This window comes from Herpailurus yagouaroundi, unplaced genomic scaffold (assembly GCF_014898765.1).
Source record: "Herpailurus yagouaroundi ecotype Mexico unplaced genomic scaffold, PumYag 163, whole genome shotgun sequence".
NCBI lineage: Eukaryota > Metazoa > Chordata > Mammalia > Carnivora > Felidae > Herpailurus > Herpailurus yagouaroundi.
Genome location: NW_024412404.1, coordinates 61,716,744 through 61,743,796, shown reverse-complemented (window position 1 = coordinate 61,743,796; position 27,053 = coordinate 61,716,744). Strand labels below are relative to the sequence as shown.

The following is a 27,053-nucleotide window of genomic DNA, read 5'->3' as shown; positions in this document are numbered from 1 at the left end:
CTGGATGGAGTGGTTGACTAGCTCCCCGGCTCATTTTACATTGTATATGATAAATGCTAGTGTACGTTAGCTTCTCTTACCGGGGATATGTTGAGGCTTATTTGGTTATTTTGTTACGGCCATTTAGGTTTAAATGTAAATGCTTTAATTTGGAGTCACAGAGGTGCTATTTAATATTTCCATTGCTTAAGACACAGTAGTCGATACCAGAAGCCATAGGTCTCATGGAGCTTTCTTGCAACGGGAAGAAAAATTAGTCTTTTCAGAAACATAGCTGAGGTTGAAAATGTGTGTGTTTGTTTTTTAACTTTGCCTTTGATTTTTATGTTGTTGTTTTTTTTTTCTTCTTCCCCCATCTGGAAGTGGTCAGACTCTCACAGCCCCTGCAACCTCGTGTTTGGTCCTAACTTTATTCAGTGATTTTCCAGGAATCACCCTGTGCCTCAGTGTCCCTAACCCGGGTGCGTTGCAGCCCCGCCGCACGACCCGCGGTTTCCCTGGCGGAGCAGAGCGCGAGTTCCTTCCGGAGGAGGCTGATCCCGTGTCCTCTTTCCCCGCTGAAGGTTCCCCAGTGGTGCGCCGAGTACTGCCTGTCCGTCCGCTACCAGCACGGGGGCGTGGTGTGCACGCAGGTCCGCCCCCAGAGCGCCGTGCAGCTCGCCCTGCGGGTGGCAGACGAGATGGACGTTAACATCGGGCACGAAGTCGGCTACGTGATCCCCTTCCCCACCCCCCCCCCCCCCCCCCCCCCCCCCCCCCCGGCGTCGGGGGGTGGGGGGTGGGGGGTCGCTCTGCTGTGCCCCCGCCTCCACTCCTCCCACGTCGCCCCGTAACCCGTGGGGGACGGCCACGACCTTGTTCGTTTGGACCCAGAGACCATCCGGCGTGTGCTTCTCGAGCTCCTCCCCGGGACGGGTCGGTACCAGTTACCTGGGTTGACATAGTCCGTGTGGTTCTCTGTGTGCCCACGCGCCCTGCGCTTGGCATGCCCACGCCTCTTCCGGGCGGGGCGGATTCCCTCCAGCCGCGAAGGGTCACCTCCTCCAGGAAGGCTTCCCTCCCGCTCCTGGAGTGTCAGTTAGAAAGCTCGGTGCTTGCCGGACTCTCCTCGATTCCAGCCTTCCTCGTGGCAGGTTCGACCGGCGTTCTCCGGGCCGCACTTGTCGGAGCCTCCCCGGTTCCAGAGAGTCTTCTCAGCAGCCACCACAAGTTGCGGGAGGGGGACCTCTTCTTATCTCTACTTATCGGGGAGATGTCCTCTGCCCCGGGGGCTCCAAGGGCTTGGCACACAGAGGAAAAGGGACAAGAGAAAGGATAAGTGGGGGGAGAGCCCTCCCCTGAGGCCGTGTTGCTCAAGGAGTTTTGCATCACAGCCCACGTGGAAAGTAGTTAGCAGCACCTCAAGGACATGGTCAAGGCTGCTTGGCCATCCCGTGGGCTTCGGCCGAGCTAGGCGCGGCCTGGACGCTCCGAGGGCCGGGGAGACCAGTGTGCTGGGAACAGTGTATCTGCACACCTGTAACTCCTTTGTGGGGCCCACGGGGCGGGGGGGGGGGGAAGATCTGCCCCAGCAGGGAGGGGGTACACGCGGTGCTCTGTGCCGTGCCGTGGTATGGGACAGCGGTCCCGGCGTGCTCCTCCTCGGACTCCCCAGCATCTCACATCAGCAAGTTTGCCAGTGGAAGGAAGGAGCGGTGCCCTCCCCGAGCCAGAGGGCCCTGATCCTCCAGTGGAAGAGTCTGGGGACTTCTCCCGTTCAGAAAGCCCGTGTGACTCATTTGCGTGGTACTGAGCCGCTTCCCCTCAAGTGTTTATCTTCAAAAACAGAGGACGCAGGGCGTCAGGCTAGTGTTAAACCAGGAGGGATCTTTCCGTCAACAGCGCTATGACTTGAACCTCTCGAAGATAGGCTCGTCACCTTCTGCTTTGATAGCCAGGGCCTCAAATTAGTACCTAGGCATAAACTCTATGATGCAAATGGTCTGTAAACGATACAGATGAAATAGGTAAAAACCTCCCTGCCAGTGGCAGACAGGGCAGGACCTACGTCCCCGAAAGAGCAAAGGGTCCCTGACCTTGACAGATTGATTCTTTACCCTTCACATTTTGAAGCGGCCTTTCACATGCTCGCGGTAGTAACTAAAGGACAGCTCTGACTATATTCTAAAGTTAACGTATGTATTTTTATATCTTTAATGCCATCTGGAAACGTTTTGGCAGGGACTCTCGGTTACAGTTACGTCCAAAATGAAGTATTACAGTATTTTTATCTTTTATGGATCAAGTGTAAATTTAATTAAGTTTTTTTTTTTTAAGAAAGCCATGGAGATAAATAATTTTGGAGAAATCGAACAATGTTGTCAGAGCAGGTGGAAGACCCATCTCCCCGTTTAAACGTCTATTATGTGTTGGGACGTAGCTTCTAGGGGATTATTTTAAGGCAGAGCCCCCGCCCCCCAAGCATTCAATCCTGGCGGCCGCCCGAAGAACTCCAACTTACGTTGACATTTGTTTCGTGCTTACGTGCATGTAGCATTCTTTCTGGAAAGTAGCTCTCGGCTGCAGGGGGGCTGAACTGCAGGTGTATCCCGGAGGTGGATGGGAGTTGGGGTCCCGCTTTGGCCCCCTTTTGCTGCCTTTGCTGGGGGGCCCGGCCCTCACATTGCCTTTTTATCCTCACTTGGCAGTTTGTCTTGCTGCTGGGAGACTGCTCTCTTTCCCACCCTGACGACCACCCCCTCCCCCGGCCCCCGGCCCCCAGCCCCCAACCGGTGCGGTGTCAGCAGATACTCTGATTTGTGGCTAACAGAGCGGGAGTGGCAGCAAAGAGGCCACAGCTAGTGCAAAGCCCCCTCTGATCAAAGAAAGCAATCCCCCGTTTTCCCCCTCGGTTTTCCGCGCTCTGAAAAGGAGGCGACGTGGCTGTCAAATGCGTGTCTCTGCCACTTGCTCACCTGAGCCCCGCACAAGCCACCGAACCTCTCTGTGCTTAAGCTTCCCCGTCCGTGAGATGGGGTGCCCGCTCTCCCTGTTCACAGGGGGGCTGCGGGGGCAAGACGAGCTCACGCGTGTGACCGACACGCGTAAGCCCCTTGTCCGTGTTCGCGACTTTCTCGTTACAAAGGTAAACTGGAACCAGATTCATTTCCTTGGACATCTAATTGTAGCCATAATTTTTAATAAGCTCAGAGTGAATGGCTATTTGAATGAGAGGGTTTAAGGTTAACTACCGATTATGGAAGGCAAGGTCCTGTATTTGGTATGGTCTTTTCCACTTTGTTTGTAACCCCTTAGTATCTAATCTTTTAGGTAGGTAATAGACACTTAGTAAATACAATCTTTATGCCTACCACTGTCTTCCCCCCTCCCCCACGTTCTGTGTAACAATTTAGTTCTTCTTTAGGCTTTTTTGGTGGCCCTTTTTGAAACCGTAGATACACCTAAATATTATATACCTAGAATAGTCTTTCTGAACTATGTATGAAGATGTTCTGTAGAATGACACATAAATTTCAAATATGGACCCTCTAGAACACAGGTTTTAAAAGAATTACTCAGATTTTCATTCAAGGTCAAATTCAATATATTTAATTTCAGAAACTACTAATAAAACTTTTCTAGATTTCATTTTTAGCCTTCAGGAGTTTTGTATTAGGAATTTAAATATAAACTGCATTTGATGAAACTTTAACAGTGTCCATATATATATATATATATATATATATATATATATATATATTTTTTTTTACATAGTCATCAGAACAGTGCTTTTTTAAGCACTGTATATGCGATCTTATGAACACAAGGTAGGAAGTAGATCTCTGTGCTATAGGGAAAATCGAAGGTCCATATAGCTTTAGGGTTGAGCCTTAGTGTTCCTTTAGCATTATATAATCTGGAAGGCCAGGCTTTGCTGGGTCTAGTGGAGTTTTAAATCAATCCCCATCTTCCCCTTTTTATTTAAGCCTCGATGTTATGTACAAAACCCACACACTGCCTCCTCCTGGCGGGGAACATTTCTTCCTAGAAGATCGGAGCTTAGAGGAGGGAGTTTGCTGAGAAGGGGATAATTCGTCTGACATGACGGGAGAGGCATAGATTTAAATAACTTGCTTTTGGACGAGAGTCAGTAGTAACTTGTGATTCTATCACGCTAACTCCTGAGTGAGTTAGGGGACGGCAAAGGCGTTTGTGGTGGCGGCAGGAGTCGTCGTCCGGTGTCTCCCAGGAACCGCTAACTTGACCGCCTCTTCTTTGTAGGTACTGCACCGACGGCATGTTGCAGAGGGAGATGATGTCCAGTCCGTTTCTGGGTAGCTACGGGGTCATCGTCTTAGACGACGTCCACGAAAGAAGCATTGCCACGGATGTGTTACTTGGCCTTCTTAAGGACGTTTTAATGGCGAGACCCGAACTGAAGCTTATAATTAACTCCTCCCCTCACCTGATCAGCAGACTCATGTCTTACTACGGAAACGTGCCTCTCATAGAAGTGAAGAAGCAGCACCCCGTGGAGGTTGTGTACCTGAGCGGGGCCCAGAAGGAGTCTTTTGAGTCCATTTTACGCCTTATCTTTGAAATTCACCAGTCTGGTGAGAAGGGAGACATTGTGGTCTTTCTGGCCTGTGAACAAGTAAGTACTATTCTGACCTAAGGGCGGAGCTGGGTTACTTAGGGGGGAGCCTTTTGACCCTGTGGCGAGGCTGTTAATAATTAACGTACGGGTTTCAGTTTGCTGAGTCGCCTTTGAAACGCTTGCCTGTTTTAAATACTTGAGAAGACACGCAGGCTGGGTAAACACAGCGTGTTCTGGAAGGAGAGCACGGAAGTGCTTCTGCAGTCCCAGGCGGTGAGGACAGAGGGGGCCCGGGGGGCGGCTTGGGGGTCTCCAGCCCGTGGTCCCCAGAGCTGACCCGCTGACACCAGGCTCGGGCCGAGTGTCCGTCTGCCCCAGATGGTCTCGGGAGGGAAGATGCACGCCGACTCCCGTCATGCTCTCACTGTCTCCCGTGTAACCAGGGGCGTGTGCCGGAGACGAGGCCTCTACCCATCCCACAGATGTCCCTCCGGTCGTCACCGCAGTGTTAACGGGAAAGTATAATGTCTAGCCCACCCAGAGGACTCTCTCCCTGCACTGGGGTCCTTTTAAAAAAGGATGAGAAAGATCTCACATGGATTCTGGAAAATGTGGTTCCAAAAGAGTTAATTAGAAATGTATCACCGAGGGGCGCCTGCGTGGCTCAGTCCGTGAAGCATCCAACTCTTCGTTTCGGATCAAGTTATGATCTCACGGTTTTTTGAGTTCGACTCCCACGTGGGGCTCTGCGCTGCTTGGGATTCTCTCTCTCTCCTTCTCTCTCTGCCCCTCGCCTACTCATGCTGCCTCTCTCTCAAACTTTATTACTTAAAAAAAATTTTTTTTAACGTTTATTTATTTTTGAGAAAGAGACAGAGCTTGAGCAGGGGAGGAGCAGAGAGAGAGAGGGAGACACAGAATCGGAAGCAGGCTCCAGGCTCTGAGCTGTCGGCCCAGAGCCTGATGAGGGGCCCAAACTCACAGACTGCAACCTCATGACCTGAGCTGAAGTCGGACGCTTAACTGACTGTGCCACCCAGGTGCCCCAAATAAATTAAACCATAAAAAAAAAAAAAAAAGAAAGAAATGTGTGAGTCTTTGCTACTGCTTTTATGTGGTCAAGGTGCCATCAGGCTTGCAGTGGATTTGGGTTTTGTTTTCATTTGTGGCTATGCCCGACCCTACTTCCCCTGTAGTATTCTGTTGGCTGAATCTAGAAGCCCCCAGAATCTCAAGGATTATCTCTTTCTTCTTAGGGACTAATTTCCTGGTCTTTTTTTCCTGCCCATCATCTTACTCAGTAAAAGTGCTACTTTTTAGCAGACCATGACCCAAGTATGTAGTGATTCCAGTGATTAAGCAGAAACCACAAAGGGAAAGGGAGATTGTTTGATGTTGGCCGAGGCACCAGCTGAGCAAAGACAAGTGTCTCAGCTCTCCCTCAGAGCCTTAAGTACTCACTTCTTTCAAAAATACTTGCAAAGTATTTATGCGGCTTGATGTTTAAAGCATAAAGGACGACGGGCCCTCCCAGCTTCGGGAACTTCAGACAGCCGTCTCACAACGTAGATTTTACCTGCTTCCATAAAGAAAGTAATTCAGAATCTCAAATATATAACTACTGTAGATTTAGTGATTTTTCATGTATGGACTATACAGTTTCTTCAATACGAGGTCTTCTCCCTGTTATAGCGATTTATTCTGTGATCATTTCCTAAGCCTGCATGATTCAAGAAAGTCCTGAGGAAAGTGGTAAGATGAACAGGCGGCCAGGGGAAGGATCCATGAGGACGATTACAGGTTCTCAGTGTAACCGGGCGAAGCCTGAGGAAGGGAAGATTGGCAGAATGAATGGTCCGTCACCAGGTGAAAAAGAAGACATGAGTTTCTGGGCGGGAGGGAGAAAGGATAATTAAGACTGATAGAATGAGTAGTCTTTCAACTCAGAGTAGACAAAAATTCCAAAATGGATTTTTGGAAAACAGACTTGTCGCGTGCAGACCTTACGGTTCCGAGCCTCTGGGAGCGAGGCCACGATGGTGGGCAGGTGCCGCGGGTCTGACCTGGGGCCAGCCTGGAACCCGTGAGCCAGGCTCCTCTTGGTGCACCGTCTCACGGCAGGTCTGGGTCGCCAGCGTCCCGCTGGCTTCAGCAAACCTCTGCCGGGACCAGCTTTCTCTCCCAGTCCAGCTCCGCCTTCCACAGCTGGCATTGGGCTCGCTTGTCCCCGTGTCCCACCTAACAGGCTGGACGCAGTTCAGTCTCCTGCCGGACTTTTCCCTTTTCTTCTTTACCACGTCTGCCAGGATTACCGTTAAGGTGCGCCTCTCCCTCTCCTGTGGTCTCGCAGTTTCTCTCTTCGACAAATGTGCCTTGCTCTGAAATCCATGTTAGCCGCTGTTGGTCACACCCCCACCCCCCAGACTATTTGAAACTTTCTTGATTTCCATATAAAACGTTAAAACCTGCCACAGCAGTTAAATGTCCCGTGAAAGGAAATCCAAGCAGTTCAGTACATTAACAGAAACGCACTGTCATTTTTTAAGAGATACATTTTTTTTATTTTAAAAATCTTTGAATGTTTATTTTGAAAGAGAGTGCAAGCAGGGGAGGGGCGGGGGGGGGAGAGAGAGAGAGAGAGAGAGAGAGAGAGAGAGAGAGAGAGAGAATCCCAAGCAGGCTCTGTGCTGTCAGCACAGCGCCCCACACAGGGTTCAATCCTACAAACTGTGAGATCATGACCTGAGCCAAAATCAAGAATCAGACACTTAACCAACTGAGCCCTCCAGGTGCCCTTTAAGAGATACATTTTATTTTATTTTATTTTATTTTATTTTATTTTTATTTATTTTATTTTTATTTTGTTTTATTTTTAGTTTGTTTTATTTTGTTTTTAATTTTTTTTAATGTTTATTTTTGAGACAGAGACAGAGCATGAATGGGGGAGGGTCAGAGAGAGAGGGAGACACAGAATCTGAAACAAGCTCCAGGCTCCGAGCTGTCATCACAGAGCCTGATGCAGGGCTTGAACCCACGAACTGTGAGATCATGACCTGAGCCGAAGTTGGACACTTAACTGACACTTAACTGAAGTTGGACGCTCCACCGACTGAGCCCCCCAGGCGCCCCTAAAGAGATACAGTGGAAATTGTAGAAATGCCCTCACACATTTTGGGTTGGTGAGCATTGGGTACCTCCCGTTGTCTGTAACCGCTCGCTCAGCACCTCAACCTGCTGTGAATTAATCCCCATCGTCACAGGCTGTCCTGTTTTGACACTCAACTGAGACTTTGAGCCCTCAGTGTTTATAGTTCCTTATCCTTTAACTTTTAACCTGAAAAAAAAAAAAAAGTGAAATACGTGAAGTAGAAAATGAAGTTGGGATTTATGGTGCCAGCAGCCAGATTGCTGTGCTGCTTTAAACAGGATGGCATTGTCGCCTGGAAGGTTTTCTGGGAAATGCCCTGCGTATTTGCGTCTCTGTGGGCCTTTTCGTCTTGGGCCCGGGGATCTCCCTGCATGTGTCACCGTGCTTTCCGTGGCTTTGCAGGTGACTCAGGAAGGCCCCACATGGGTAAGTGCACAGACACATTGAGTAAGAAGGAAATGAATAAACAGTATTTTGGGGCGCTGGGTGGCTCAGTCGGTGCAGCGTCCGACTTCAGCTCAGGTCATGATCTTGTGGTTCGTGGGTTCAAACCCCACTTTGGGCTCTGTGCTGACAGCTCGGAGCCTAGAGCCTGCTTCAGATTCGGTGTCTCTCTGTCCCTCCCCTGCTTGCACTCTGTCTCTCTCTCTCTCAAAAATAAAAATTAAAAAAAAAGTGAACAGTATTTTAAGCTTTTTCCTTCAAATTCTGAAGGTTATGGCCTCAAATCCTTTGTTAGCTGAGCCTGAAGCGCCTACACTGTGCACACTGTCAGTGTCTATTTTGCTCTGCTTTTTTATTTCCTTTTGAAGAGTTCTTTTCTTCTTTTTTTCGTTCTCCATTCAGAACAAAACTCAACCTTAGAACCCACCTACAACCACAAAGCTTTAGCAATGGGAAGCAAATAAAAACTGAGTGGCCCAAATCACTTTTTAAAGAGTATCCGAAGAGAATAAGAAATGTTTGAGTGCAGTTGGAAGGTTTATTTTGAAAAATAATAGCCCACAAGCGGGCTGCTGGAATCAGCCTCCTTTTCCAGCTCCAGGAATGCCTGTGGCAGCCTGTTCAGGGGCGGCAGGGGGGGGGGGGGTCATCCGGGAGGGATGGAATGGGGCCTGTCCTGGGGGGCCGAGCAGCAGCCAGGGGCAGGAGACAAAGCTCACATCTCTGTCCTCCTCCTGGTAATTTCTAATAGGCTGTCTGCACGTGGAATGGTGATGTGATCAGAATTAGAAATACGGAGAAATCATTTTGTTCTGAGTGTTCCAACTGGCAAGTTTTCATTTATTATGATCAGCAGGTACTCTCTTGGCTTGGTAGAAATCTGCCCCAAGGACGCCACCTCTGTGCAGAACAAGGGGGTCTACACGGGAGGGTGTCCCTGACAGCTGCTCCCGTGGAAGCCTCTGCCCTGCTTCCTGGGGCCTCCTGGAGGCCCGGGAGTCACTTTCAAACAGCTCTCCCCAGGCCTTAGAGACCTGTGATGCCATCTTTCTAGGCAGATGTGTCCCCTACAAAACCCTGAGTCAACTCAACCCTCCTCTACAGATGAAGGGAAGGAAGGAGAATGAGCTGGACACGGGAAAACGGAATAGGTCTTAGGTCTTCAAAAGTCTTAGTGGTCACGAGAAGTCACCTTTTTCGTGTCGATTTTTAGTGCAATCTGATGAACGAAATGAGACTTCTTCCGTTCGGTAGTTTGTTAGCTGGGCCCTGAAGAAAGTAGAAACTTCAGAAACGTAAATTCCAAAGGTTTAAGAGTTACATTAAATGACACCTCTTTTATTTGAGGTCCTAAAAATCTAGTTGTATTTGAGAAATAGAAAAATACTCTCTAGGGGCGCCTGGGTGGCTCAGTCGGTTGAGCATCCGACTTCGGCTCAGGTCATGATCTTGCACTCTGTGAGTTTGAGCCCCACGTCGGGTTCTGTGCAGACAGCTCAAAGCCTGGAGTCTGTTTTGGATTCTGTGTCTCTCTCTCTACCCCTCCCCTGCTCATACTCTGTCTCTCTCACTCTCAAAAATGAATAAATGTTAAAAAAAAAGAAAAAAAGAAAAATAGTACCTAAAATGCCTTGCCTTTGGAGCATTTTGCCCCCTTACTTATGCGTAGTTTTAGGGGCAATAACTTACTTTTTCTTCCCCCAATACATTTGTCAGTGAAACAATTTAAAAGGATATTTCTACATGCTTGAATCATGCCACAGTGTGTAAATCAGCAGTGACTGTCTCCTGCCGACTGTCTCCTGCCGACTTCATTCCATTTACACGATCTTAAAGGCTAATGGGTCAGAGTGACCCAGAAACCCTGGTTACAGAATGGGTGTGTATATGCTTTTATTACAGACCCAGAGATTGTTTTAGAATTCTTAGTTCTTCCACCATTAAAGCACAGTGATGCGTCACCATCAATATGAGGATAGCTTCTGTTTACCTGTCATTGTTAACGGATATGAGAAATTGCATCAATCTAGAAAAATAAGATAAATGCATAAAAAGGCACGGGCAGTACATTTCCCAAGAGGAAGACCATTTTGGACGAAAAGCAATGAAATTGTTTATAAGTTACATTTAACTTCCCCAAAGAAATGTACTCATCTAGTCGGGTCTTCTTTTCATGTAATGATTCACAGAGACAACACAGGTATTTCTTTCCCTGCATACATTATGTACCTTTTGCTGTAGTTTTATTTAACTTAGACATATTTTTTTAAAGTGATGAAGTTGTAACATATTTTATTCTCATGGATGATGTTATTTTTTTTACTTTAGGATATTGAAAAGGCCTATGAAATGGTCTGTCAAGAAGGATCTAACTTGAACCCAGATCTAGGGGAGCTGGTGGTGGTTCCTCTGTACCCAGAAGAGAAATGTGCGTTGTTCAAGCCAAATGAGGAAACAGAAAAAAGATGCCAAGTTTATCAGAGGAGAGTGGTACTAACCACTAGCTCTGGAGAGTCTTTGATCTGGAGTAACACAGTCAAATTTGTCATCGACGTGGGTGTGGAAAGGAGGAAGGTAAATTCTTGTCACGTGCGTAAATAGCCTGCTGATGAGCATCGAGAATCCATTTCTTGGGTTCCTGCCATCGTATCGAGCAGGAAGTGAGGATGAACTCTGCGATCTGATGAGTCTCTGAGTTGCCCATGCGCACACAGGAGGATTATCGCGGCTGGTGACCAGTCTTGCCTACCCACTACTGACTTTCGTTAGCTTGTTGGTAATCCCCACGCTAATTGAGGTGCCAGAGGAAAACGTTTTGAGAAAAGACACAGCTACTAAAGCAGAAAAGTGATGGCTCCTCTTGTCAGTGGTTTTTCTTCAGCTAAGGTGCTAGCAAGGCAAAGGATCCGACTCCTGAACCAGTCTTTTCCTACGTACATCGTCTGAGTGTCTTGGGGGAACCCCCTTTCTCAAAGTAATTAGCATCTTGGTGATTTACCAGAATTTAGTTTCGAGTACACTGGCTTTAATTTTATCAGATTTTGGGTTTAATATTGACAGGATGAAATCCTATCCTAAATTTTTAAAAATACTTTTATAACTACCTGTAAGAAAAAAAAAATTAGGAAAATGGAAGTAGGCTATCTCAAACTCTCAAAGACACTGGAACTTAAGGAATCATAGCATTTAAGAACTTGAAAAGAACGTACCAGGGTATTGATCCATTTCACATCATTAGAGGTTTACGTAGCTTTTACCCCTTTAGGAAACTGGGTCCCCGCAGTATGTTACTGTCACAGAGCAATTCCAGCCGTTCTGAAGGCTCCCTGGGAACCGGTTTGGGCTCTTAACTGAATTCGTCCACCGTTCAGAGAACCCAGGGCTGTCACTTTCCCCCTCAAACCACCCGTAGGAAAAATCCCGCTTGGTGCCATATGCCGTTTTTGTCTGAGCCCCTAGCACTGGGAGGGCTCAGCATCTGTTGTCAAGGTCAGACCGCTGAGATCACAACTAGAATGGAACCTCGAAGAGACACAGCACCGGCGGGTGATCATCCTTTCCCTGTGTGGCGTGTGACGATCCGTCATCGTTCACAGGGTCGTGCTTTGAGAAGCGACACCACCAGTATTTCGGGAGATGGTGCGGAGGCCCTGTGTTTATTGAACCTACACTGAAAGCAGACAGTCTCTAAATCCATTTATCAAGCCACTAGCCGTTTCTCTCTCAGGGCAAGCAAAACAATAACAAATGTCATCCCGAGAAAATGAGTCTGTAGTTGGGCATTTCGCAAAGCGCCCTGGACCACGCAGTCCCCTCCGGTCCGGCGAGCCCGCGAAATCTTGAGCGATGTGATACTAAAGATGCTGTGTTTCCGTTCACAGGTGTACAACCCTAGAATCAGAGCGAACTCACTTGTCACGCAGCCCATCAGCCAAAGCCAAGCGGAGATACGCAAGCAGATTGTCGGTTCGTCTTCTCCAGGTAGCACCACGGCCACGAACACGGCTGCAGATCCCCGGAGGCAGGCGACCGGGAGCCATCGTAACCATGTCCCTTGGTTTCTTCCAGGAAAACTCTTCCGTCTGTACTCTGAGGAGTTCGCCTCCAAAGACATGCGGCCGCTCAAGCCAGCCGAGATGCAGGAGGCGAACCTGACCAGCATGGTGCTGTTCGTGAAGAGAATAGACATCGCGGGCTTAGGCCACTGTGACTTCATCAACAGACCAGGTAGCTGTGTGCTCGAGTGTTCTCGGGGCGCGTGGCGGAGACGTGTGCCCCTTCCCCGGGCCCGGGCCCGAGAGCAGGTGGCCCTCAGTGGCACAGGCAGGCGCGCGGAGATTTGGTCGTACAAGCATTGTCCCCGTTAGAGGCACATGTCCTCTGAGGTCATTTTTCGACAAACCTGTAGGAACTTCTTGCCCTGACACTGGAGAATGATCTGGACCCTGGAGCCCGGGCAGCTGGGCAGGGGTGGCCAGTCCCGGCCCGAGAGTGGCCTCTTCCACAGGCAGCCCCTTCCCGCTGCCCCCTGCCCGCGTCCAGGCATCTTTACCTTGGGAACCGCTGCTTTGTTCTCAGACCAGCAGCTTGACCTCACCGAAACAGAGTGGGTACGTGAGTCCCCCATGGAGGGTCCTGACTGAAAGGATTGGTTGCTCTTCACTGATAACTTAGTTCACTTGTGCTTTGATAAAAAGAACGTCCTTAATTTTTTTCACACTTTAGGCCAGTGGGTGAAATTTTCAGTATGTGTATCAGACGGTGGCAGGTGGGGGGTGGGGGGGGTGCGGTCGATGACAACCTACTGATCCGGGTTCTGTATCACATGCACACGAGAGAGTCACAAAAGACGGTGTAAGCAGAGAGCATACTTGGAAACAGTGGAATTTCTTCTTTGTTTGGGATGTTTTCTCTCTGTTCCTGTTTTTCTGTCATTTTGCCCAGCAGTGCTGGTAGGATTTACAAGCACTTGAGAAGTACATTATTTAAAATTATTTTTTAACGTTTATTTATTACTGAGAGACAGAGACACAGCATGAGCAGGGGAGGGGCTGAGAGAGAGAGGGAGACACAGAATCCGAAGCAGGCTCCAGGCTCCGAGCTGTCAGCACAGAGCCCGACATGGGGCTCGAACCCACAAACCACGAGATCATGACCTGAGCCGAAGTCGGATGCTCAACTGACTGAGCCACCCAGGCGCCCCGAGAAGTACGTTATTTTAGAGTAACTCTTTCTCAAATATTTCCGAAAATGACTGGTAGGATTTGGAGTGGGTTAAGAGGAAGGTGCTCTAAAGGTGACAGGTGCAAAGTCGACAGTGGAGACAGCTTGTCCTTCTAAGTGGCGCGGCCCTGTGCGGAGGGTGCGAGAAGTCAGCGTGGGTGGGACCAGCGGCACCTGCCGCCTCAGGGCGCCCCAGGAGCATCGCCAGAAGTTTCCTCACCCTGAGGGCCCGGCAGGTGCACCTTGCTCTGCACCAGTGTTGCGTCCTTCCCTGGAGCCTTTCAGAGTTTTACAACAAAACTCTCCCAGTAAACACCGTGAAAAATCAATTACTCTGGGGAACCCTTTGGGGTCTTAGATTTTCAGTGCAGACTTTCTCACCTAAGGAGCAGGGGGATCTCCAGGAGGGAGAGGGACTCGAGCTGCTCCTTCTGAGATCCGTCTACTTCCTCTGCAGCCATTTCCTCCCGGGAGCTCTCTGTCCTTCCAGAAGAAGGACTGCGGAAAGCTCTTCTGCAGTGTCCGTGTCCCTGCCCCATCTGCCCACTGTGCCAAGTCTGCAGGACCATCTGCGGGGCCCCTGGAAGCCACCATGACCTGGGGGGGGGGGCACGGAGCCCCCGGAGAGGCTGTCCTTGGGAGGGAGACTGGCTTCCCTAAGGGCCTAGAGGATGCAGGTGTCAGAGCACAGGGCAGCGGGAAGACCTTCTCCAGGGTGAGCAGCAGAGGAGCCGAGACGCAGACAGGACAGAGAAGAAGTCGGAGTTAGGATGTGCGTCGAGGAAACGTACCTGGGAAAATGGGCTAGCACCTGGGTGGCGGCCACGCGGCGCCACCCTCCCACGGGCCTCGGGGGACATGAGCCGATTTTGCTTGGCTCCCGGCCTCCCTGCCTGAGAAGAGCGTTCCTGGGGCCCGGCTCCTGGGTCACCGGCCAAAGCAAGGAATGCGTGTCTGCTGGGTGCACCGACCTAGGCAGGAGGAGCTCTGGGGACGTAAGGTTGTAGAGTGTGTGTGGCGACCTCGGCTCGGAGCATTTGTCTTACTGGACAGTGTGGGGTCACGGGAATCGTGGGGAGTCCGACGGGGCCGGGGGACAATATCCCGGTAGCCTCCACCCCGGGGCTGTCAAACGGCCACCCATCGTTCTCCCGGCTTTTCCTCTGGTCGCTGAGGAAGCAAGCGAGGGTCTGGGCCACGCGCCCCCATTTCTCAGGTTTCTCACGGTGACCTCGGCTTCAGACGGCTCGGCTTCTGTCAGAGCCCGGCGGCCACAGTGAGCCCTGCCGAGAGCTTCCGGGGACTGAGCTCTGCAGAGACGTGCTTCGTTTCTGAAACCCACTCTTCCAGTTGCGCCGCTCATCGCTCCGGCCCCAGAGTCACCGCGTGTCGGGTCCCCGGGTATCTTCCCGTTCCAGACGGTAGGTGTCTGGTGGCCTTGCCAGGAAGGGAGAAGAAAAGCAGGCTTTGTAACGTCAAAGATTCCAAAGAGCGGACGGCAAACCGCAGCAGGGCAGACCCCACTTCCTCCCGCCAGCCTCTCGCTGTGCTGTCTGGAAGCTGAGAACTGGGGACAGAGGGTTGGGGGGCAGCTCCTTTTTGTCTCCTGACAGCGTGCACACATCCGTGTTGTGCTGTGTTCGGGGAAAAGAGAACTGTGGACTAAGTCTGACTCATCGTTTTAGAAGGAAATAAAGATGACGCTTGCAGCTGCTGCATTAATTCAGATGCTAATTGAAATACGCAATGCAGCAAACGTGTTACCCTTTTCAGGGTTCATGAGCCATGTGAAACTGAATCTGGCATAACTAGGCTACCGGCTATTCACTGAACTCCCTTGATACTGATCTCTTAAAAAAGAAAAAAAAAGAACCAGTTGTTTTTTCCTGCCTAGTGCTGACTGTTGGCCTCCATCGTGAGCGACACCATCACTGGCAGTCTGCATCGGAGGCGTCGGACAGACTGACCACGTCTCCTCCTCCGGGAAGGCGATGGCACCCGCACAGCAACTGGAGACAAACCAGCTGCGGTGCACTGGGCTACATCAGAGGTCATCTGTGTATCAGGAGGCAGAACCCATTTTGGGGGTGGCCAGACCACTGGCTTCAGAATGATCTAGGAGAGATGAACCCCTACACACAGACTTGCCAGACATCATGTGCAGGATGAGAGCTCAAGAAAACGGGAGAGCACGCAGGGACAGAATAAAGTCGGGGCTGCAGAAGCCAGCATCGGTGTGGGCAGGAAGAGGGATTAAAGATGCTGCAATGGGTTGATCTGCGGTGAGGAGTCCAGCATCAAGAAATCAGGATCTTCTGGAACTCCGGCTGCCACGGTAAAGCCGTGTGTGCACACACTGGAGAAGCACGCGTGCAGGTCTCTATGTCACTGGAAACATGGTATTTTGCTTCGGGGTTCACAGAAGGGTCTTTACACATTACAGTCTGTACTGAGAGGAGAACAGAGGGAGTGTGGGCTGCAGACTCCACGCTCACAGTGGCACTCAGAGCCTCGCCAAGGACGCTTCCGTCCGCTGCCCGCCGCCCCCAGACAGCCCCAGAGGTGAGCAGGTGGTCAGGCGCCATCCCGGCAGGAAGGCCCAGCGTGGGTTTGCAAATGAGTGTCTGAGGCCACGCGGAGTTTATTGCAGCGTTCAGGTGGCCGGGTGGGAACGGGAAAAAGAGGCACAGATAAAGTAGAACAACCCAGGGGCGGCTGAATGAGGATCTTGGAAGATGCTGGAAGCAACAAAGTAATTTTTCAGAAAGCGAAGCTGAGAATGGGAGAGATTTTGTAAGGCACAGAATGGAAGGAAGCATTTTCAGCTCTTGATCCGCATTAGGCTCTTCATAGGTCCTGTGAGCAAGTGACTTGTTAGCCAGGCCAGGGCGTTCGAGGGTGCACGATTAAGCTGGGACAAGACATGGGAGTGGGCCGTCCCTGGGGAGCCAGGGCAGAGGGACACTGAAAGCTCAGGCTCCTGAGCAGACTGCCAGGGCTCCGGTCCCGCCCCCCTGGCTCGCTGTGTCACATCCAGCATTATGTCACTTTCTCAGGGTCTGTTTCTTCATCTGAATGGGAGTGTAATCAGAGTAATTGGTTCATAGAATTGTCAAGATGAATTAGTTACCATGCGTGGGGTCCTTAGAAATATGGGCACACGGGCACCTGGGTGGCTCAGTCGGTTAAGCGTCTGACTTGGGCTCAGGTCATGATCTCACGGGTTGTGGGTTCAAGCCCCACATCAGGCTCTGTGCTGACAGCTCAGAGCCCGGAACCTGCTTCGGATTCTGTGTCTCCCTCCCTCTCTGCCCATGCTCGGTCTCTCTCAAAAATAAGCGTTAAAAAAAATTTTAAACGCACAGGCACTCGGTAAATACTATGTCTGTCACCACCTGCATGACTCCTACCCACACTCTGCGACAGGCACGTGGGCCCTGAGCTGCGGACGGGTGCACACAACGCGGTTTCCACGGTGGGAAAAGCAGATGCCAGACCACAGGCGTTGGGAGGCAGCACCAGGCTGCCTCTGAGGAATCGCGGAGGGTCACAGCAGAGCTTGGACGTGGAGCCAGGAGGCGTGCTGCAGGTGCAGAGGCCTGGGCTCACATCCTTGTTTCGCCGAACTGGGCCGCTCAGGCCTCTGCCTTTGGCAGGTCACTTACCTTTTCCTCATCTGTAGCATGAGGATACAGTGTCTGCCCTCTTGTGTCAGGGGGTTACAAAGAGGTTCAAATGAGGGGGCGCCTGGGTGGCTCAGTTGGTTAAGTGTCCGACTTTTGATCTGGGCTGAGGTCATGATCTCACGGTTCACGGGTCTGAGCCCTGCATCAGTGTCCGCCCTGGTGGTGTGGAGCCTGCTTGGGATTCTCCCCCCCCCCCCGCCCCCCATTTGTGTGCTCTCGCTCTCTCTCTGTCTCAAAATAAAGGAACTTGGGGAAAAGAGATTTAAATGAGATTATGCAAAAGTGCCGTGTATAGTGTATGGGGGTAGGAAGTAGGCAAATGCCTATGAGCATGTCCTTTGAAACTCAGGGAAGCAGAAGTGTTTCCTTCCTATTTTCAGAATCAAACTCTTAACCTACTCCCTGAAAGTCCTGACGTGAGAGTCTATGCTGTCAACCCAGAGCCATCTGATTCCTCAGTCTCTTCCTTCTGTGGACTTTGCAGCATACGCAATGCCCAAGTCCCAGTCCTAAAACCACTCGGGACCAGAAGCTACAGTTTTAAAAAACGTGTACTTGTTTCTTTTATTTTGAGGGAGAAACAGTGCGAGCAGGGAAGGGGCCGAGAGAGGGAGGGACAGAGAGAGGGAGGAAGGAGGGAGAGAACCCCAAGCAGGCTCCACACTTCTGCGCAGAGCCCAACATGGCTCCAACGAACCAGATCCTTCTCTCGTGGTTCTTCTCCTTTGCTCTCTTTTCAGTCCACATGGCAGAAAGTTAGCCATGTTCTGCCTCGAGCCTTACGATGTCTTGAGTCAGCCCTTGGAAATCCCGGTTTCTGTGGGTCCAGACTCCTAAGACTCCCACCGTAGAGTCATCGGCTCTGTTGGAGAAGGGGCCCACCCTGAACCGGTCAGCCCTGTGTGGAGGTTGGTGGCAGTGTAGGAGGCGGTCACACGGTACAGCTCACATGCTTCTCTGGGAGTGGAGGCACGCTCCTAGGTAAAACCGCATTCCCAGCACATTGGAAAGGGATTGTTGGGTTCTGTGTCGATGTCCCTCCTCAGACCGCCAGTTCTGGAAGGCCACGATTGAGCCCCCATCCACGTGTGTACCTGCCCCCAGGGCCTTGCAAGTGCCAGCCGCACGAGAAGCCATGAGTGGCTTAGGAGGAAGCGAGTGAATGAGTTGAGTGTCATCCTTATAAGGGAGTAAGTCAATCAGCAAACAGCCAACAGAGCAGCCTCGGCTCCTTTCTTCCCCTCGTGGTCCCTCACTAGGCTTGTGCCGGGGTGGCAGTGACGGAGGTGCCCGTGGCTGTCTCGTCTGGGTCTCCTTCCACGGCACGGTCAGGGGCAGAGGGGGCGTGTGAGAAGTCTGAGCACACAGCTAGGTCAGCTTGGAGGGGCCAGGCCGCCCCCGCCTCGTGCTGCAGACGGTGCCAGGCGGGCACTGCCGTTGCCCAAAAGCCCCAGCCACAGCAAGGCTGGGTACAGAGGACCTCGGCTCCTGCCAGAAAGGAGTGGGTGTGGCATTGAAAATGGGTCTCTTCCGTTTACCAGTGGAGGCCACCCTGTCTCAAAAATCCTTTCCGATTCTAATGACTCCGATTGAACTTTGATGCTATATCCTTACCGGATAGAAAGCAGGGTAAGGAGTATGGCGGGAGGAGAGGGACCGGCCCTGGCTTTGGGGACCGCTTACCGGGAGAGGCTCCTTGCCCTGTTCTGCCCGAGACATCTGTTAGCAGTATTTCCCATGGGTCACACTTAAGCGACACTGCCATAAAGAGCCTCTTCTAAGCCTGATCTTTAGCTAAAACAATTTTAGGGGCCACACTGGGGACAGGTCTTAAAGTGTGGCATGCAATATCGGCAAATTCTATTCAGTTCATTATTAGTTCCTTCACCTGTAAAATCTACATTCATTAACTTGTTGCTTCTAATATGATCAAGCCTCAGGAACACCCTTTTTCTGGTGTGAGGGTGGGAGCAGAATTAAGAAGTCATTTCTGCCAGTAATCCCATGTGCAGCCTCCACCGCAGGGCATAAAAACGGGGACAAGCAGTGCCTTTTGGGGACAGAGCCTGGTCGTGAAGCCAGATGCTTACAGGGACAGTTGCTGAAGGTCCTGTAACGTACAACGCACCAGTGTCGCTGATTTATAGGAACTGTTCCTACACCATTTTCTGTAACTAAGTGAGCGCCTCACGCCTCCAGCTGCGTTTAATCTGCGAGGCTTGTTTCCCTTCCCGCTTTTTGTACCTTCTCCAGCAAGTCAGCTGTTCCTCCATCTCATGGCTCCCTGACAGAACCCTCGGACTTGTTTCTTCAACAGCCCATCTGTTTCCTTCCCGGGACCGTCTTCTCGAGGTCTCCTCTTTGCCTGGGGGTCCCCAAGAACGGATGAGGGCCACACCAGGGCTCCGTGCAGCACCCAGGCGGGACCGAGGCGTCAGGGCCCAGGGAGGGTGGGGGACCTCCTGGGCAGCCCTGCTGTGCTCTGCAGTCAGTCTCAGTGACAGAGTTCCAAACCAACAGGGAAGTTCAACTTCTCTTCTCCCAGCTGGGAATGAAAACTGCTCCAACCTATGTCAGGTCTGGGCACGTTCGCTGGGGCCGCTGCTTTTGCCTGCAGCCCAGGTGGCACAGGCCGAGAGCAGGCCCATCACCTGCTCTGCTCTGCAGTGAAAGGACTGGAGACGTGCTGAATCGCGGGCAGCCGCAGCGAGCTGTTTGCCAAAACCCACAGTAGTGTCTCCCGGTGTTTCCAGCATTGTCTTGTTAGGAAAGAGGGGACGTTATCAAATCCGAGTCGGTGACGGGCTGGCTTTTGAGTCACGCGAGTTGCCTGAAATTCTGACAAGTAGCTTAGCAGTGTTTGAACAGCAAATAAGGAAATTTTTACTGTTACCTCAAACTCCCTGATGCCAGTAGGTTAAAATTGCCTCTCAGGTCCCCACGGCCTGTCTCCTGCTCAGCGGGCACATGCTGGAGTTCAGACAAAGGAAAGCTATCCAGTCGTGCTCAAAAATCCTTCCATTTCAGGGACAGAACGTGATAGCAGCTTAATACTGTGTGATTTGCTTCTTTCTGTGGCTTTTATTGCTTTGTCACCTACTAGACAGGTGAAAAACACGTGTATTTCTTATTAATATAATCCTATTCCACAAGGGCAAGAACACCTTGTTTTGAATAGGTGGATTATCTTTTTTGGTGGAGATTAAGCATATATAATGAACACACCATTACTGACATTATATAAATTTAAAGGGGAAACATAGATACAGAGAAAATCAGCCTTCTGTCCTTCTGTGCACTGGCAAATAGCTCTTAACATCCTTGTCTACTATTTCTGTCATCCGAGTCCTGGGTCAGTTTCATTTGGTTAATTTTTCTCTTTATTATGGGACTGGAGCTTCCTGTTCTTCATGCCTCATAATTTTTTATCGTATGCTAGACATTGTGCACTTTGCTGTGTTGGGTATTGGATATTTTGTATTCCTATAAATATGCCTGACCTTTATCCTGGCTGCAGGATGATCCTTCCAGATCCTGGTTTTGTTTGTTCGGCGGAGTGGAGCGGTGCACGTCCAGGGGGTAGTTCGTCCCTTCCGTGTCTCCTGCCCAGGGCCCCTGAGTTGTGAGGTTTCCCAGCCCAGTGGGTAGAAGTGGACAGTATCCTAGATCCCGTGTGAGCATCAGGCACTGTCCGTCTAATTGTCTGGATGGTTCTTGTTGCGGCCTGACATAGTTTCTTACGCATGTTCTGCCGATGCATCGAGGGGACCTTTCAGAGATCTTCTGAGTCCTGTCTCTCTATGGCTCTCTCCTGTCAGGTGTTCCCCCACCTGCAGGCCCTGGCCGCCTGAGTCTCCCCACACGCTCAGCACCATCTTTATAACTCAGGGAGTCTGGCAGGCCCCGCCTGGGTCCCCACTGACACTGCAGGCGGGAAACTCTCCCCAGGCCTTAAGCTGGGCAGCCACGGGGCTCACTTCATTGGTGTCCCCCTCTCAGGAATCCCTGTCCTTCACGGCCTGACGTCCGTTGTCTCGTAAATGGTTGTTTCACATATTTTGCCCCGTATGGTTGTTTCGTGCGGGAAGGGAAGTCCAGTACGTTACGCCCTCTTGGCTGTAGATGATGTAAGCTACTGCTGCTTTTTTCTTTGCTAGCGCCGGAAAGTCTGATGCAGGCTCTGGAAGACTTGGACTACCTGGCGGCGCTGGACAATGACGGGAATCTCTCTGAGTTCGGGATCATCATGTCGGAGTTTCCTCTTGACCCCCAACTCTCAAAGTCGATCTTAGCGTCCTGTGAATTCGACTGCGTAGAGGAGATGCTGACGATCGCCGCCATGGTGACAGGTACCCTTGAAGGGCTGTTCTTCCGCGTTGTGAGGCTTTCCCGGGGACAGAGTTAAATGAGGTCCGTTTGAAGTATTTTATGAAGTACCTAACGGAGGCAGTAATCCATTTCACCTTTTGAAGTGACAATGAAGTATTTTACTAGATTTGAAAGGTAGAAAGTTATAAGGATGATCTTGATATGAAAAAATCCATCAAACCCCAGTGAATTTCTTAATCAGACATTGAAGTAAAAATGCGTTGCTGGGAGTGTTCTCCTCCAAAGAGTTAGGTGTTTATTTCCTACCACCTTCATTCTTCTTGGTTTATAGGTTTTAGTTTGTTCTTCTACTGGCAGAACAGGCCCTAGGCCGTGCCGCGTTAGACCTCAAAGTTCCCATCCTGTTCTAGCCACTGCCCTCAAAGCGTCTCGGGTGCCCCTGCTCTGATGGTAATACCAGCAGGCTGTTAACTCTGCTAACCAGACCTGTGAGAAGCAAACGTGAAAAGGGACAGACACATTCATGAGAACTCACCCTACATCCCTTTGACTTCTAAGTAAGCAAGAATAACCTTTATTCAGGGAAGCACACAGGAGCGGTTCTGCACACGGTGGTGAGCCCCTCCCTCTGCATTATGCTAAGGTCATGAAGCGGGCTCCAGGGTTGCTGACCTCGTGACCTCTTGTGTCTTAAAGCTCCCAATTGCTTTTCTAATCTGCCGCGTGGAGCTGAGGAGGCTGCCTTGACTTGTTGGAAGACATTTTTACATCCTGAAGGAGATCACTTTACCCTCATCAACATTTACAAGGCCTACCAGGACACGGCTCTGAATTCCACCAGCGAACGTAAGTGAATGCTCGCGATTCTGAGAAACCTACTCGTTTCCACCCTTGCCTCCCCAAATAAAACCGAGCTGGCAACTCACCCTTCTCCGGCCCTGCTGGTCACCTAGCAGATGGCGCCCGAGTCCCTAAACGCACTGGCTGCTGTGCCTGGGCACGATGACATGGGGACCCAGAGTCTTGCACAGCACAGCTCCCGTCCTCCAGGGTGCAGGGAAGAGAGAAGGGCACTGCCATCTCTCAGTGCCCTTGGGTCAGAGCTGTGCTTTGTGCGTTCCCCGACTCGCACACTCACTAGATGGAGAGAGAACGCAGACACGGAGAACAAAGCCGAACAGATCCCTGCTCCAGATAACAGGAAGAGTAGACAGGTGTGCCGCAGGAGGCCGGAGAAGAGAACCAGGCCACAGGTCGGTCAAGGAGGGAGGGGACTTGTGCAAAGAGCAGAAGGGCGCGTGTGAAAGCGGAGGCAGAAGTCCTGATGTGAAAGGACGAGTGCATGGGTTTCCAGGAGAGGGACCCAGTGGAAAGGGAACTGGAAACACGTACGTGGGTGACTCCAGTGCTCGGCATTAATAAAGACAGGAAGAGGAGCCTGAGGGGCCGACAGGCTAGGGCGGTGTGGTGAAGGCTGGGCCCCCAAAGGCAGCCGGTGAGTTCCCTTCCTGCAAGGGGAACTTCGTTTTCCATGAAGCATCTTATACCTCCTTTGCTCCGATAGGATGGGAAGTGAACTGGAAGACAGGACAGCCGCTTGAATGGCAGAATTCTGTAGAGTGGGGGACTCATTTTTCACAGCTGACAAGAAAAAGTTGTCGGTGGAGCCAGAAAAGATCCGGGGAGTTTGGTGGCCTCTTTTGAGAGCAAGGGGGGTGGGTGGCCGTTGTTTGCCCAAGTACGTGCTCTTGTCGCGCTGAGTGGGCCTGAGTGCACGGCCGGGCTCTTCTGCCCACTGTGCCAAGGCCGGGGGCACCACCAGGGCAAGGCAGAACGCCGGATCCACCCTAAGTGACTGCAGGTGGCACGAAAGAACTTCACACTGAACAGGTGACTGAACTGTAATACAAATTTGCAGCTAGGGCAGGAAGGTGAGCTTCCCACGATTTCCAACTCGGCCCAGTAGTGATCCTTTTCTTATAAACATGCAGAGAGAGTTTCACAGCTCAGGGGACTTCTACCGTACGCTTTTCTCCTTAGTTGGATCAAACGTTGGGGCCTCGTACATCCTTGCCGTGTACACAAGACGGGTGTCAGTCGGGGCCAGCCTCCTGTGCCCCTTCAGAGCTGCAGACGAAGGGTGACCCACTCACTGGTCAGTGCCAGCAGCATGCGGTTCGTGGAGCTCGCCGGGGTCCCGGAACCACCGCAGCCTCCCTCCCAGTCACTTAGGTGACCACCTCTTTAGGGGAGGAGTCCAGAGGACACGGAGATCATGCCTTGTTCCCGGCCTGGGCTCTTCCAGCTTATGACAAGTCATTTCTTTTACTCCTCTTTCCCTCCCAGACTGTGTTGAAAAGTGGTGTCACGATTACTTCCTCAACTGCTGCGCACTCAGGATGGCGGATGTCATCCGAGCTGAACTCTTAGAAATTGTCAAGCGAATCGAGCTTCCCTGCGCAGAACCTGCTTTTGGCTCCAAGGAAAACGCTCTGAACATAAAGAAAGCTCTTCTGTCCGGCTACTTCATGCAGGTGAGAACGGGGAGGGCCGTCTTCGGGGTGGGTCTTTACAAAATCTCCCATGATTCTGTTAGGAATCTCTCACTTAGGATGATTCTTTGATTGATGTTAACTTTAAAACCGAAAACCAGGGCACCTGGGCAGCTCAGTCAGTTGAGCATACTAGTCTTGATTTGGAGGTCATGACCTCACCATTCGTGGGTTCAGCACTGGGGTCTACACTAACAGCACAGAGCCTGCTTGGGATTCTCTCTCCCTCTCTTTGCCCCTCCCCTGCACACATGCGTGAAGGCTCTTTCTCTCTCTCAAAATTTTATTTAAAAAAGTAAAATAGAGACACCTGGGTGGCTCAGTCAGTTGAGCATACTAATCTTGATTTTGAGGTCATGATCTCACCATTCGTGGGTTCAGCGCTGGGGTCTACACTAACAGCACAGAGCCTGCTTGGGATTCTCTCTCCCTCTCTTTGCCCCTCCCCCGCACACATGCGTGAAGGCTCTTTCTCCCTCTCAAAATTTTATTTAAAAAAGTAAAATAGAGGCACCTGGGTGGCTCAGTCGGTTGAGCGTCCAATTTTGGCTCAGGTCATGATCTCAGTCTGTTGAGTTCAAGCCCCACGTCGGGCTCTGTGCTGACAGCTCAGAACCTGGAGCCTGCTTCAGATTCTGTGTCTCCCTCTCTCTCTGACCCTCCCCCATTCATGCTGTGTCTTGGTCTCACAAATAATAAACATTAAAAAAAAAAAGGTAAAATAAAACCGAGAAGCCTCTAGGTTACTAAAGATTTAATATTTAAATATACATTTTCTTGAGGGAACTGAAGGACCAAGACAGAATATGTTCACTTGGTCCAAAAGGACAAAAGGTCTTTCTTCATTACAGAGGGGAAGTTATTAAAACACTTTTTGGCTGAACATCAGACACAGTCCCTCACTTCACTGGTTTGCAAATTATTTCATATTTTATTTTTGACGTTTATTCATTTTTTGACAGAGCGTGAGCGGGGGAGGGGCAGAGAGCGAGGGAGACACAGAATGGGAAGCAGGCCCCAGGCACAGAGCCGTTAGCACAGAGCCCCACGTGGGGCTTGAACTCACAAACCATGAGCTCATGACCTGAGCCCAAGTCAGACCCTTCACCGACTGAGCCACCAGGCGCCCCACAAATTAGTTCATATTTAACGGGTGATACTAATACCCAACAAAGAAATAAAGATAACATCTCATTTCTTTCTTTTCCAAAATGAAGGCTGACGAATGTAGCTCCCCTAAATTACAGCACGTTACAGGTGTAAGCATGCTCTTCCCATCATAGTAAGAGAAACACTGGGGTATTTCCACTCAAACTCTAGTCTTCATAAAGAAAAAAAACACAGCACTTCAATGTGGATTTCCTCACCTGTGTGGGAAAAGGCCCTACATCAGCGTTACTGTGTCAGAAGAGCTAGAACATCCGGCACAAAACACCTGACGTTTGAGTACATTGCCCGTCACGTGGCAAGGTTACTCCTTGACCCAAACATTTAACATTTGTGGCACTGCTGTCTTTCACCTGCTGCCCTGCCCATACTAAAGTTAGTATCGTCACTGTCTGAAAGTTTTGGGCAAAACACAGTTTTGGCTTATTTTTTAGATCTGAAAATAGGAAACTTGGGTGGCAGATTTGTAGTTTTCACTGTTTTATATGAAAGACTTTGAAATTTTTTTACATAAAGTTTTTTTAAGTTTATTTTGAAGGGGACAGAGAGTGAGTGGAGGAGGGGCAGAGAGGGAGAGGAGAGGAAGGCGGGGAGACAGAGAGAGAGAGAGAGAATGAATGAATGAATCCCAAGCAGGCTCCATGCTGTCAGCACAGAGTCCAATGTGGGACTCGAAATCATGAACCCTGAGACCATGACCTGAGCTGAAACCAAGAGTCGGATGCTCAACCGACCGAGTCACCCAGGCGCCCCAAAATAGTCAGGAATCTTTAAAAGAAAACATTTTTGTCTGTCAATCTCCATATTAACACAAAGTCTTTGTTCTTAAAACCTTTGCCTTGTAGATTGCTCGGGACGTGGACGGATCGGGTAACTACCTGATGCTGACCCACAAGCAGGTTGCCCAGCTGCACCCCCGGTCCGGTTACTCCATCACCAAGAAGATGCCAGAGTGGGTTCTCTTCCACAAGTTCAGCATAGCAGAGAACAACTACATCAGGATTACCTCAGAAATTTCTCCTGAACTGTAAGTTTAATGGACAAAAAAGGGGTTCTTTTGAACTCCTACTTGAGTAAATGACAAATTTAGTTTTTATTACATTTTCAGGTAGAAGTTTATGCTGGCACCAATCTGCATTTCCATGGAGAGTACTTACTAATGGCAGGTCTCTGTGGATGATTATCTAAACGTTCCTGCCTTTGAGAACACAGCATAAACTATGCAGCGCAGAGGGGCGCCTGGCTGGCTCCATGGTGGAGTATGCAGCTCTTGATCTTGGGGTCATGAGTTTAAGCCCCACGTTAGGTGTGGAGATTACTTTAAAAAAAAAAATTTTTTAAAGAACACAGTGTCGAGGTACAAAACAAAGTATAAAGTATCTTAAGAGGAACAAAAAGCTGCAGAGAAGTAGTGTTTGCAGGCGGAAACCTGAGGAGGAACGGCTTCGCCACCGCTCGGAACGGATGTGCCGAGACCGGAGCTGGTGGGGAAGGAAGGGGTGAAGGGGGGAGGTGGAAGACGGGCAGGCACCCAGAGGTGGAGGGCTTCCGGGCCACACGAGAGTTTGGAATTTATCCTAAGTGCAGTAGGAACCGACTAGAGAGTTTTAAGCAGGAGTGCATCCTCTCCCGGGTGCTACTGCAGATGCTGGGTCCACCTGAACGTACACTTGGACCCGGACAGAGTGACGTGCGAGGCAGGAACCCAAAGTAGCCAGTGGCTGGGTGCGGAGTGGCATCAGTTAATAAGAGGAGGAGGCAAAGATACTCCCTCTCTTACTCACCCGGAGTGCTCCCCAAACACCCGATGTGACGTGTTGTGATGATGGGCCTTAGGGCGAGTACGGGTTTCCCCTGGTGGTTAGCGGTGGGCGTCTTCCACTGTGTGGCATAACCCTAGAGAAGAGATCCTAGAAATGCAGCTGGAC

The 27,053-nt window shown here is 50.6% G+C and overlaps 1 protein-coding gene and 2 long non-coding RNA genes across 9 annotated transcripts in view; 1 reads left to right on the top strand and 2 right to left on the bottom strand.

Moving 5' to 3' along the window:
• DHX32 (DEAH-box helicase 32 (putative)) overlaps positions 1-27,053 on the top strand; it is a 59,660-nt gene that overhangs the window by 32,073 nt on the left and 534 nt on the right. For 4 of the 7 annotated variants that reach the window (XM_040486736.1, XM_040486735.1, XM_040486737.1 and 1 more), the window contains 10 exons: positions 564-731; positions 873-884; positions 4,259-4,633; positions 10,497-10,742; positions 12,050-12,149; positions 12,237-12,395; positions 21,235-21,426; positions 22,103-22,252; positions 23,753-23,940; positions 25,971-26,152. In XM_040486736.1, the coding sequence (XP_040342670.1) occupies positions 564-731; positions 873-884; positions 4,259-4,633; positions 10,497-10,742; positions 12,050-12,149; positions 12,237-12,395; positions 21,235-21,426; positions 22,103-22,252; positions 23,753-23,940; positions 25,971-26,152 (1,772 nt within the window). Of the gene's footprint in view, positions 1-563; positions 732-872; positions 916-4,258; positions 4,634-10,496; positions 10,743-12,049; positions 12,150-12,236; positions 12,396-21,234; positions 21,427-22,102; positions 22,253-23,752; positions 23,941-25,970; positions 26,153-26,233; positions 26,913-27,053 lie in introns of those variants that run through there. The other 3 variants (XM_040486738.1, XM_040486740.1, XM_040486739.1) reach the window with 3 other exon arrangements.
• On the bottom strand, positions 13,385-26,979 carry LOC121037376 (uncharacterized). Its single transcript, XR_005793747.1, has 2 exons — positions 26,910-26,979; positions 13,385-14,828 (listed from the first exon to the last, which is right to left on the bottom strand). It is a non-coding gene; the product is annotated as an uncharacterized LOC121037376 (long non-coding RNA).
• LOC121037373 (uncharacterized) lies at positions 20,131-23,753 on the bottom strand. Its single transcript, XR_005793744.1, has 2 exons — positions 22,333-23,753; positions 20,131-21,892 (listed from the first exon to the last, which is right to left on the bottom strand). It is a non-coding gene; the product is annotated as an uncharacterized LOC121037373 (long non-coding RNA).